General features: G+C 39.3%; 1 protein-coding gene across 8 annotated transcripts in view; it reads left to right on the forward strand.

Moving 5' to 3' along the window:
* SCUBE1 (signal peptide, CUB domain and EGF like domain containing 1) overlaps positions 1-12981 on the forward strand; it is a 304521-nt gene that overhangs the window by 272240 nt on the left and 19300 nt on the right. For 5 of the 8 annotated variants that reach the window (XM_038386054.2, XM_043515695.1, XM_043515692.1 and 2 more), the window contains 5 exons: positions 140-298; positions 1790-1993; positions 3088-3249; positions 7621-7788; positions 8700-8861. In XM_038386054.2, the coding sequence (XP_038241982.1) occupies positions 140-298; positions 1790-1993; positions 3088-3249; positions 7621-7788; positions 8700-8861 (855 nt within the window). The remainder of the gene's footprint in view (positions 1-139; positions 299-1789; positions 1994-3087; positions 3250-7620; positions 7789-8699; positions 8862-12981) is intronic. The other 3 variants (XM_043515687.1, XM_043515700.1, XM_043515716.1) reach the window with 1 other exon arrangement.

The following is a 12981-nucleotide window of genomic DNA, read 5'->3' on the forward strand; positions in this document are numbered from 1 at the left end:
GTATGTCTAACAGTGCATGTGGAATGTTACAAAATCTGCCAGAGCATTAATGTTAACCCAGCTGAAATATCACACACCAGCTTGTCACTTGCTACCTTGCTACTTGATTTCTCTTCCATGTCACTTCTGTTATGCAAAGGAGGTCAATTCCCTTGTACAGACAACTGCCAGGTGACCTTTGTGAACCTCAAGTGTGATTCCTCCAAGAAAAAACGTCGGGGCCGCAAGTCACCATCGAAAGAAGTGTCCCATATCACTGCCGAATTCGAAGTGGAGATGAAGTCTGAGGAAGTCTCAGGTGTGTGGAAGATCTTTTCTGGTGTTCTGTGGGGAAATCATATAGCAGTGCCTCACTGTGGTCAACAATTGCCATTATCTCTCTGCTGCTGTTTCACCAGGCCCGTCTACAAAGCACATTACCCAAACCATAATGGAACAGCACATCCCCACTCAGAACTTCCATTGACTTCAGTGGAAGTTCTGTTGTCAGGATGACTAGAATGCAGTATGAAATTCAGCTAATAGCTGCAGATGGGCCCAAAGATTGGATCTGGAGCCAGACTTCTACAAAGTTCAGCGGTATTTAGATCCTCATATTTGATTTGGATTCATCTCTACTAATAAGAGATACATTCATTGATACAGTATTGGCTTATTGCTGCTTCCTTTTAGGAGATGTCTCACACCATCAGCTACAAAGACATCTTCTAGAATATAGATTGCTGAACTCCAGTATGAAAATCAAACATATTTTATCATGCATTTTAACATACCTACATTTTGGCAGCCCTGTGGAGAAGATTCAGGATGGGGAAGAATTGTTTAGGGCTCCCTAGGGTCTAACATCTGGGAGTGGATGTGTCATTACACAAAGTAAAACTATTTCCCCATGTTTATTTCTGCCCCTACTGTTCCTCACACATTCTTGTCAACTGCTAGAAATGGCCCACCTTGATTATCATGACAAAAGGTTTTTTCCTCCCCGCTCTCCTGCTGGTAATAGCTCACCTTACCTGATCACTCTTGTGACAGTGTATATGGTAACACCCATTGTTTCATGTTCTCTATGTATATAAATCTCCCCACTGTATTTTCCACTGCATGCATCTGATGAAGTGAGCTGTAGCTCACGAAAGCTTATGCTCAAATAAATTTGTTAGTTTCTAAGGTGCCACAAGTACTCCTTTTCATCATTATATAAAATCAAATAGAAATTTATGCTATCATAAATATTTCATATTCCAGAGTGTTGTTAAACTATGGAATAACATTTCCAAATAGAGTTATGGAGACCCCACTATCTGAGTCTTTTAGAACTGAACTGGATAAAACCCTTGGAAATACACTGTGGAGGACAATTACTAATATCTCCAGGCATCCACATAGCAATAGTCACTGCCACAACCCATAACAGTGCAGGGTATGCTCACTCTTGATGCTAGCTTAGCTCTGCCAGTTGATGTGATGTGTTTACTATGTCCCTGTCTATAGACAGTCAATAGAACCAACCTTGAAGCTTTTTATGCTCGGTTTGAGACAAGATCAGAGCTCCATGTGCAGTTATGGATCGGGAAGTTTAGTTTGCCAGAGCACAGAGTGCTTGACTGTCCCTTTCAGATGGCCTAAAGCCAACTCAGCCAGTTAGCCAGTTGATGCTAGCATTTATATCTTTATATAGAGAAGTGGACCAAGTACCAGAGAATTTTGCTGGTTGAGAATTTTTTACTAAGCAATTCTGCTTAAACATGAATCTCAATTGCTTCTAGTTTTCTTCTTATTTCCCACTTAGACACCTGTAACCTTGACTGTGTGCGGAAAAGGATGGAGCAGAAGCTGCAAACTGCAATCAAAACATTGAGAAAATCTATTAACAAACAGCAATTTTACATTCAGTTTTCTGGGACAGAGTACGAAGTGGCTCATAAGCCAGCTAAGGCTACTGAAGGACATGAAGCATGCAGTACAGGGCAAGTGCTGCAGGATGGAAAATGTGGTAAGTCCCAGAAAAATTGGAATTTCATTCTGACCAACAGCACCCAAAAATAAAAACCCCTTAAAATTAACTGGTCAACAGTAAGCCATATAGTAAATTTGTTAGATACTTAGATAATCTAGAGAAATCAAAAACAGGTTACCCTGGTCTAATTCTATGTGGAACAAGGATAGTCTGGTTTAACTGTTTTCCAAGTTGTCAGACTTTAGCCAGAAGCTGGTGCTAACCCTTTTACTTTAGTTCTCCGCACTATGTTCCTAATTCATCAATAATACAACTTTTTTTCCTGCTAACCACACCACTATAGTTACTTTGGGTCAAATTTTCAAAACCCACCTATACATTTTTCAGAAACTTTTACACAGCCAGTTGTTTACATTCAAAAAGAATAGAATTTGCAAATGTGGATTTGATAGATGTCTGATTACCTGGTTCACTCATACCTAATACTGCAATTTAGAGGCTGGGTTGAAAATTTTAGCTATTATAGTCTAGCAACCCTTAAGCTTTACCCCATAAACCTAATGCTATAAAATGTTTAAGGAAATATCCTTTTTCAGCAGAAAAATGTGGATTAATGTATGTGTTTAGAATGGTTGCCAGTTAAACCATGTCACTGTCAGGAAGTATACAATATGAGATGGGATGCATTGCCTTTGGAGAAATCCTTGACATCGTTATGTCAACTAATCATGTCCTCAGACTGTAGATCTTGTATTTACAACTCCCATAAAATCACCACTTACATGTATCTACTATGAATGAAAAATTCACTTATTTCTCCATCCATTATGAAAGAGCATTTTGCTGTAAATACAACATAATTTTTTAAAACTGAGTTAACTCTTTTGGAAGCATATATCTGATAAATGTTCAAATGCAGTAAAATATCATTTAATGATTTAAACAATACAGGATGAATCTTTTCAGCTGTTGTAAATTGGCCTAGTTCCATTGGCCCAAAATCTGCAAAGTGTCATTGGTAATGGTGGGGTGAATCGAAGAGTTCCATCTTCTATAAATGATTGATATGAAGGCAAAGCTACATTATCAAAATGAAGGTCCTTAAGTAGATTCTGCTTTTCTTTCCTCAGTTACCTGCAGTATGGGAACCTATTATAGTGGAGAACATAATCAGTGCCTTCCTTGCTCACCAGGAACATACCAAGACACAGAAGGTCAACTTTCTTGTGAACCTTGCCCAAGTAATGACGGACAGGGAATTGCAGGCGCACGGAATGTGTCAGAATGTGGAGGCGAGTTTACTTTGATTATAAAAGGAGTAGGTGTGATCCAATAACAAGCAAAGTGTGGAGGCTAAAAGTGGGGAAAGCCTTCCACAATTCTGCCTTGGAAAGCTAACAGAAAAGAACTCTATACACTTATACGTAATACCAAAAAATCTTTCAGTTTGTTCCAGTTGTTCACACATGAGCATTGCTAACAAGTAGAAGTGAGCTGGAGCTGCATTTTGGGAGTAGTAGGCAAATGAGCAGACCAAGCAGAGCACTTTGCTTCTGGCCAGGCATGCAACTCTGGAGATACCTTCCCTTCTCAGGGCCCATTGACATGGTACATTATGAGCTAAAGGGATAGGTTACATTGGGCTGGGATAAGTACACAGCATGATAATACTGATGAAATCCTTTGGGGGGTGAAGTCTGAGCCTATGGCTTCTCTGTGTCATCAGCAGCAGTCATACCCCAGAGAAAGACACACTGCAGTGATCTGTGCACTGCACTCTGCGTGAAAAACTGATGAGTTCTAATCCTGTTTGTTCTTCTCTCTGATCTCTGGCACGTAACAACATCCGTCACTGAGATTCCCGCATCTGTAAAACGGAGTAATAATATTCACCTCTTTCAAAGGATGTCAAGAAGTTTAATTGGCTAAAGTTTGTAAAGAGCTTTAAATATTATAGTATTTTCAAAGACAAATGTAAACCATTTTCTCTACTTTATTTTGTTACGGATGAGCACAATGCACATAAGAACGGCCATAGTGGGTCAGATCAAAGGTCCATCTAGCCCAGTACCTATCTTTCGACAGTGACCAATGCCAAGTGCCCTAGGAGGAATGAACAGAACAGGTAATCATCAAGCAATACATCTCCTGTCTTCCATTCCCAGCTTCTGGCAAACAGAGGCTAGGGACACCATCCATCCATGATGGTTTATAGCCATTGATGGGCCTATCCTCCATGAACTTTAGTTTTTTTTTTGAACCCTGTGTGATGGGGCAAGACCAGATGGCTATGGAAGAGTAGTGGGAGATAGATATATTAGCTCCAGGCTAAACAAATCCCTGGTACCAGGATAAGTGAAATGGCAGCTGCTCCAGGTCAATTAAGACACGTGGGGCCAATTACGAACTCTCCAGAAGGCAGGGAGAAGGCTAGGTTGATTGGGACACCTGAAGCCAATCAGGGGCTGGCTGAAACTAGTTAAAAGCCTCCCAGTCAGTCAGGTGGGGGTGCATGTCAGGAGCTGTGGGAAGAAGTTGTGCTGTTGGAGAGTCTGAGTAGTACGCACCATATCAGGTACAAGGAAGGAGGCCCTGAGGTAAGGGTGAAGTGGAGCTTGAGGAAGTGAGGGCTGCTGTGGGGGAAGTAGCGCAGGGAATTGTACATGTCATGTTTCTAAAAGGTCAGCTACCGTAGCTGATACTATTAGGGTCCCTGGGCTGGAGCCCAGAGTAGAGGGCTCCCCCCCACACACCTTTGCCCCCTGAGTAATCATTGCAACTGGTAGACAACAGAGACTGTGCAAGGAAGAATAACTTCTCCTCATCTCCCTCGCTGGCTCAGTAGACTGTGAACCTTGTCTCTAGAGAAAGAAGGGTTATGTGGAGGGTCACAGTGAGCCTCTGAGGCTAGCGAAATCCGTCAGGAAATGCGGGACCCGCAGAGGCAAGGACAGAGCTTTGTCACGCCTGTTATAATCTTGGCCTTCACAACATTCTGGTAAGGAGTTCCACAGGTTAGCTGATTGTAAAAGTCAGGTTCCCCCTTCTTTCCCTGTCTCTCCTCTCTCTAGAAGTGACTGGAGAGTCCCATCAAAAACTTTGTCAAAATCAATACATGTCCAAGAAATGATTTGTCTTTGATGAAACAGCATATTTCAATGAAACCATGTTTCTCTGAAAATATACTGGCCAGCTCTAATCAATGGTACTTTTGTACATGGCTTCAACAGCATTACTGTAGTAACTCATTAGCATGAGCTAAAATCCCCAACTTCCAGTCTTTACAATATAGGCATAAAAAGTATGCTAGAAGTTTGGGGTGAATATTGTACCATAAAGCTATGTTAAAGTTGCAAGAAAGCAAGTGATTCTGAAGTTAAATTACAGCGCAGTTCACATAAATGCAATCCACTCTAGTTAATGAGGAAATCTATTTAGGTGGGGCATTTCACAGGAAACTAATTTTAGCCTTATTTAAACACCAATGCCTACTGCTTAACAAAGATGGTAATTCCATGTGATTTGGAGGTGTGCTGGTGGTCGATTTATCATGACAGATTTAATTATATAGCTACTTTACTGGCAATTTCAGCAAAGAAGCCAAGGACTGAATTGGCATGGAGACAGAATAGCTCTTTCACGCCTATAGATCATGTCTCCAGATCAGGTTTGAGACACAGTATTAGTGGCTGTGTCAAAAAGCTGGCACTGCTGGTATTCAGAATGTAGCTCTTCTGTGTCTAAAAGGAAGACTCCTGGGCTGTAACTCCATCATGTTTCACAAGTACTGAATTTTCACACTAAGGGCCAGATCCTCTTCTCATTAAATCCAATGGACCTATACCAATTTACATCAGCAGAGGATCTAGCCCCAAAATCATAAAAAGCAAAGCAAAATTGTCATCAGGCTATCAGTATCACAACGTTTCTCAGAAATTGATGGCACAATAATCCTCTTGTACAACTGCATTTCAGCCAGTGGTTGGGGGAGACACTCTAAGAGTGAAATCCTGGTCCCATTGAAGTCAATGGGGTATCTCACTAACCTCTTAGAATTCTTTGAACGTGTCAGTAAAGTAGTGCATAAAGGAAAGAAGATTAACATAATTTATTTACCCTTCCACTAGACTGTTGTAAGGGCCTGCACAAGAGGTTACTAAAGAAGTTAAGTATTCATAAAGTGAGACACAAAATATTGTCCTGGATCAAAAGTTGGCTGGGAGAAAAGACTAGGATTAAAAGATCAATTTTCATCATGGGGATTAGTTCCTCAAGGTTCTGCACTAGCTCCTGTGTTTAATATATCTATTAATGGTCTAAAGTAGCAAAATTTGCAGATAACATTAAATTATTAAGGTTAGCCAAGGACTGGAGAGGAATGTGAGGAACTAGAGAGATCTGAACATGGTAGATGAATGGTCAATTCAATGTCAAATGAAATTCAGTGTTGATAAATGCAAAGTAACGCACCCTGGAGGAAAAATTGAAACTACTCATACACCTTATATGTACACATCATGATAGCTCATTGAAGACTTTATTCAATCTGCAGTTGTGATCAAAAAAAGCAAACAAGATGATAGCTTGCAGAAGGTACAGGATGCTGAAGAATATTGTAATTTATATAAATCAATGGCTCGACTTTAATACTGTCTGTAGTATTGGTCACTGCATCTCAAAAAGGATGTTGCTGAAGGAGAAGGGCAACAACAATGATCAAGAGCGTGGGGAAACTCTCATATGAAGAGAGATTGCAAAGACTGGGATTGGTTACCTTACAAAGAAGCCAAATATGAGGGACATGATAAAATGTATGTAAAATAATGAGTGATATAGGAAGATATAGGTAGATGAGGAACTTCTGTTCTCTCTGTAACATAACACGAGTACAAGAGGACATTCAACTAAATTAAAAGATGGAGAATTCTAAATCAGTAAAACAAAATTCTTTCTCATACAACATGTCATTAAACTGTATTCCCCAGGAAATCATTGGGGCCAAGAATGTAACAAGGTTAAAAAAGGGACTGGACATTTATATGGGTATCAAGAATATCCAGAATTGTTATAAACTTTTTGTGAAAGGGATGTTAAACTTCCTGCTTCAGGGCTTTAGCCAAATGCTAACTATTAGAGATCAGAATGAGATCTAATGCGGGATGCAGATTAGCTCACTTATGCCTAATGTGGGGTTTCTTACACCTTCCTTTGAAGCATCATGGTGCTGGCCACTGTCAGAGATAGGATGCTGGTCGAGATGGACATCAGGTCTGATCCAGTTTGGCAAGTCCCATGTTCCTATTTGCCTCCGTTTCCCTATCTATCAAATGGAGATAAGAATTCTGGCCTACCTCACAGAGGTATTGTGAGGGTTAATTAATTTTTATAAAGCACTATGAAATTCTCAGATGAAAGGTGCTTTAACAGTGCAAAATACTGTTCTAATGATACCTTAATGAATTATAGACCAAACAGAAATGTTGATAAACAAAGAGTCTGCATAGAAACTGGCATTGTTTTGAGCAAATTGATTTTATATAATTGGTAGGTTTAGTGTTATATTTTTAAAGTTTTAGGAAGCATTGCTAAATAATGCTGATTTTTTTTATATTGTGCACACAGAGGTAGGTTTAATAATCTAATTGACCATGTTCAATTTCTAGGGCAGTGTTCTCCTGGCTATTTCTCTTCAGATGGCTTTAAACCTTGTAGAGTGTGCGCTCTTGGTACATATCAGCCTGAACCAGGGAGGACCCTTTGCTTTCCATGTGGCGGTGGACTGGTGACAAAATATGAAGGTGCTGTTTCATTTCAGGACTGTGAAACAAAAGGTAAATTTCAGAGCTTTTCCCATTTTGTAAAATACATTGCTTAGTAATTTCTCTACTATTTCTCCTTTCACTTCAAAGTTTTAATTGCTAAAGAACTTGAAGACCTTCAGAAAAAGACAGCTCTGTGTTATTGAGTTAAAAGGTCAGAAAATATGCAAACGAGAAATGATCTGCTGACATTGCGGAGTCCTCAGCAGTCAACATAGTATTTTTTGGAATGCATGACATGCACATTCAGGGCCAGATCCTCAGCTAGTGCAAATCAGCCTAGCTGCATTGATTTCCTTGGAGGTAGACTTATTTTTTTATCAGATGAGGATCTGACCCTCAATGGTTACTTATTTTATTTTTTTTAAAGAATTTGAAAAACTATGCATGATACAGATGATATGAGACTGAACACTGAGTATGAAAATGACAGAGAGAAATTATATATATACTACATGTACATGTTTGCAAACTTCTGTGTAAATGGCACAATGGTGAGGCAGGAGTTTCTGACTATATATCTATATGCTTGCTCAATTGTATACTATGGCACTGTCTAACATCTGGTAATTAAAACCTCTCATCTGTAATTCCAAAAGGCATTTTTGTTGTTGCTGCAGACAGCAATTGGCAACCTGTTTGTTATAAACTCAGGTATAAACAACCAATTTGTAAATCACTGTGTTTAAAGGCAATAAATGTAGCATATTTTATTTGATTAGTAAGAATTTAGCTTTAGTTCTTGGAACGCGATTCCAATCAAAGGTCCATTGTAAATGAAAAATGCATTAAACTCTTTCTGTTTAACTGTCTGATAAATACTTTGGAGTATGGAAATTACAGAGTATGTAAAGAGAGGAGGGAAGATGCCACTGCAGTTAAAATTGTTACTTGCTAAAAACAATGTACCTTCCATTGTACAGTTCATTGTTCTCCTGGCCACTACTACAATTCCACAACACACAGATGTATCAGATGTCCTGTTGGAACCTACCAGCCTGAATTTGGTCAAAATTACTGCATTAGCTGTCCTGGGAATACAAGTACAGATTTTGATGGCTCTACTAATGTTACACACTGTAAAAGTAAGTTCCTCATATTTTCCTGTATGTTAGGGATGTGGTTGAATGAAAACTTTGGATCTGAATAACCCAGACTTTGGATGTTCAGAATACAGAGCTAGACCAGAATTTTGCAGCTTAACATTAGCAAACAATTCTACTTACCACCAGAACTGATGCTGAATATTTACAGTGGTAGAAAACAACATCAAAACACTGAAAAAACATCCTGGAAAAGAAGCACTGGATGTATATAAAATATCTTTGTATCAGTTTCATTTGGAATGGTACAGATTACAATTTAACAACATAGAGTTTGCATAAACTTTCCAGATCATGCAAGTTTTGCAGTGACTCATCCTGTGAGTCGCTGTAGAGCTAAAATAATTTAAAATTAAGTTACTATCATTAATATTTATGAAATACTGTTAGATAGTCACTCATTCATGAACTCATGTCACTGGTTGCATTTTGCAAGTGCCAGATAATCTTTGTCTACAGTGAAATCTGCACTGAGAATCTCCTACCATAGGCAACCGCGTATCTTAAATTACCACTTTAAAGTATCCCCAAGGAGTCCACTACAGTTTTATTTGACCTTTAGTTAAAGACAGTTTCTTCTAGGCAACCAGATTTTGCTGCTCCCTAATGTGTTCATTTAAGATAGTTTCACTGTAATTGTTAGATTACATACGTCTTCTAAACCAGTGGCTCTCAACCAGGAGAACACTTACCCCTGGGGGGTACATCAAGTCATCTAGACATTTGCCTAGTTTTGCAACGGGCAACATAAAAAGCACTAGCGAAGTCAGTACAAACTAAAATTTCATATCAACAATGACTTGTTCATCTTGCTCTATACACTGAAATGTAAGTACAATATTTATATTCCAATTGATTTATTTTATAATTATATGGTAAAAATGAGAAAGTAAGCAAGTTTTCAGCAGTAGTATGCTTTGACACTTTTGTATTTTTGTCTGATTTTTGTAAGCAAATGGTTTTTAAGTGAAGTGAAACATGGGGTACACAAGACAAATCAGACTTCTGAAAGGGGTACAATAGTCTGGAAAGATTCAGAGCCACTGTTCTAAATTAAGCATTAGTTTATATGTCTGTCATAAGCTTTCACTCTGATTGTATGATGTGTAGTCTTTGATGTCCTTGGTCATTTCAAATGTAGTTAGAGTAAATTAGATATTTGCCGGGATCTGGGAGTAGTATGACTATTGTAGAATAAAGTGATCTGATTAATTTTGCTCCCTGCATTGATCTCTCTTCCCCATCCACTTTCTGATCCTTATGTAGCATCTAGTTATTAAGCAAAATACTTACATACATGCCCAACTTTAAATATATGAGAGTAGCCCCATTAGGGACATGCTTAAGTAATTTACTGATTATGATCTTAGGGCCTGACTGCAATAGGAATTTAAAACGCTCAATACATCTCAGGATCAGGCTATTACTTTGAATGTTGCTTTTTTCCCCTTTCCTTTTTCTCCAAAGAGGCAAACTCTGAGCTTGGGTAGCTAAAGAGACCATATGTCTGTTTGACTTTGACAGTCGCTATATTTCATATGGGGACACTCGAAATGTCCCGGTTTTTCATTTCATTGATCAGAATATTGGGTTGTATGTTTTATTGTTATTTTTTAATAAATACAAAATGTTTGTTCAAAACACCAGATTTCTGGTGGAAAAAATCCTCCATTCCAAGAAACAGGCACATCTTGCTGTTGAGTTAAAAGCTGGTGATATGAACACCAGTACATGTATAAAACAAAAAGTGGACTTTTGTCTAAAATGTAAGTATCTTCTGACCCTAAAAAATGTAACCACAAGGGTATCCTACTTCTTAATTATGAAAAAACGGTCACCTAATGACAGCACATTTCCATCTGACATCAGTAGGGCCCTGTGCATGCATCCAAGAACCGAGTTTGGCCCGCATCATAATAATTAGCACATACATAGTACTTTTCATATTCAAAGTACTATAAAAACTTTAACACACCCTTATGAACTTGCTGTGAGGTAGGTGAGTATTATTACACTTCACAGATAAAGAAGGTAAAGCAGGTTAGTGATTTGCCCAACCTCCTAGAGAAGATTCGTTGTCAGACTAGGGGTAGGGAACAGCTGCCGTATGAGGAGAGATTAAAAAAACTGGGACTTTTCTGCTTAGAAAAGACACGACTAAGTGGGGGTGGGAGTATGATAGAGGTCTATAAAATCATAACTGGTGTTGAGAAAGTAAATAAGGAAGTGTTATTTACTCCTTCTCATAACACAAGAACTAGGGGCCACCAAATGAAATGAATAGGTAGCAGGTTTAAAACAAACAAAAGGAAGTATTGTTTCACAAAACGCACAGTCAACCTGTGGAACTCCTTGCCAGAGGATGTTATGAAGGCCAAGACTATAACAGGATTAAAAAAAGAACTAGATAAGTTCATGGAGGATAGATCCGTCAATGGCTATTAGCCAGAATGGGCAGGGATGGTGTCCCTAGCCTCTGTTTGCCAGAAGCTGGGAATGGGGAACAGGGGATGATTGATGATTACCTGCTCTGTTCATTCCCTCTGGGGCACCTGGCATTGGCCACTGTTGGAAGACTGGATACTGGGCTAGATGGTCCTTTGGTCTGACCCACTATGGCCATTCTTATGTTCTTATGACTTGGCACTAAAATTTACAGTTCCTGCCAACAGTGCTGATCTGGCCAGGACTGGACTGGAGATGAGTGATCTTGAGACTGCAGCAACTGCTCTAGTCTGAGGGCATTTTGTGTTAATCTCTTGCCTTTAAGGAATGTGGTGTAGAATAGATTTGTGCAGATCATGGCAACTGCAGCTGTATTTCCACTCAGTGATCCAGCAAAGGCACCCACTCCCAGCCTTTGGCTCCTCAGCTGCTGCCTCTCTTGGGCATAGACCCATATCAATCCAAACTGGACAGTTACCTTGCCTACAGTGTCTCATTCCCAGCACAGACCAGTTGCCCTGGACACCTGCTTCCCTTCTCTTCAGAGAAGCATAAGCAATGGTTACAGAAATAAATTACCATGCAGCTCTTTCTGAGCAAGCCTACTTTATTCTTAAAGTTAAAAGCATTACAGAGAAAACATATTTATATATAAAAAAAGGGAAGAACCTATATGCATGCTAATAAGTTTACCAGAGTTCATCCCAGTTCTCACATGGGCTCTGGCAGGTGCAGTCTTTCAATACCCCCATCCTAGTGGTTTCCTTGTGGTTACATCAGAGCTTCAGCATAGAACAAGTATCCAGTCTTTTGAGGCCTCAGTAGGCCTAGTCCTTCCAATCTTCCCTTAAGGACTGAACTCTCCATGGACCAGGGGTCTTGTCTGTTTGCTGGAACAGGAAGAAGGCCCTGAGGCAGGTTAAACTCCAGGCTTTTATTCAAAAGTATTTTCTTTGTTTGTTGGTCCCTGGAGAATCAAGTCTGAGCTAATATATACATACCTCTCCATGGGCAGTGACTTGAAAGGGTTGATATTGGAGGAAGTACATTAGCATCCCCCTCCCTTTAAGGGAACGTACATGCAATGCCACAATAATATAGAAAGGCTGTAGAGGCGAGCAAAGATGATCAAAAGGATGGAATGGAAGACATATAAGCAAAGGCTAAAGGAGCTGGGAATGTTTAGTTTGGAAAAAAGGAGATTGAGGGGGAACATGATAGACTATTTAAAAAATGGAGAAAAGTTGTTCTCTCTTGCCACAGACGGCAGGACAAGAGACAATGGGTTCAAACTACAGCACAGCAGATTTAGATTAAATCTTAGGAAAAACTTCCCAACTGTAAGAACAGTAGGAAAATGGAACAAATTGCCTAGGGAGGTTGTGGAAGCTCCTTCACTGGAGGCTGGATAACCATTTGTCTTGGATGGTTTAGATACAACAAATCCTGCATCTTAGACTAGATGACCCTTGAGGTCCCTTCTAACCCTATGATTCTATAAAACATACACAATTGCATTTGTAATACATGTATCCAAAAGGTGTTATCCCTAGTTCAGGACGGTTTAACTTAACTCAATAAAGTTTATCTTAATTCCATAAGGTTTGTTCAATATATTACAGAACATTGTCAGTCTGTGACAGTGGAAACCTTGGAA

Source organism: Dermochelys coriacea, chromosome 1 (genome assembly GCF_009764565.3).
Source record: "Dermochelys coriacea isolate rDerCor1 chromosome 1, rDerCor1.pri.v4, whole genome shotgun sequence".
In the NCBI taxonomy this organism is placed as follows: domain Eukaryota; kingdom Metazoa; phylum Chordata; order Testudines; family Dermochelyidae; genus Dermochelys; species Dermochelys coriacea.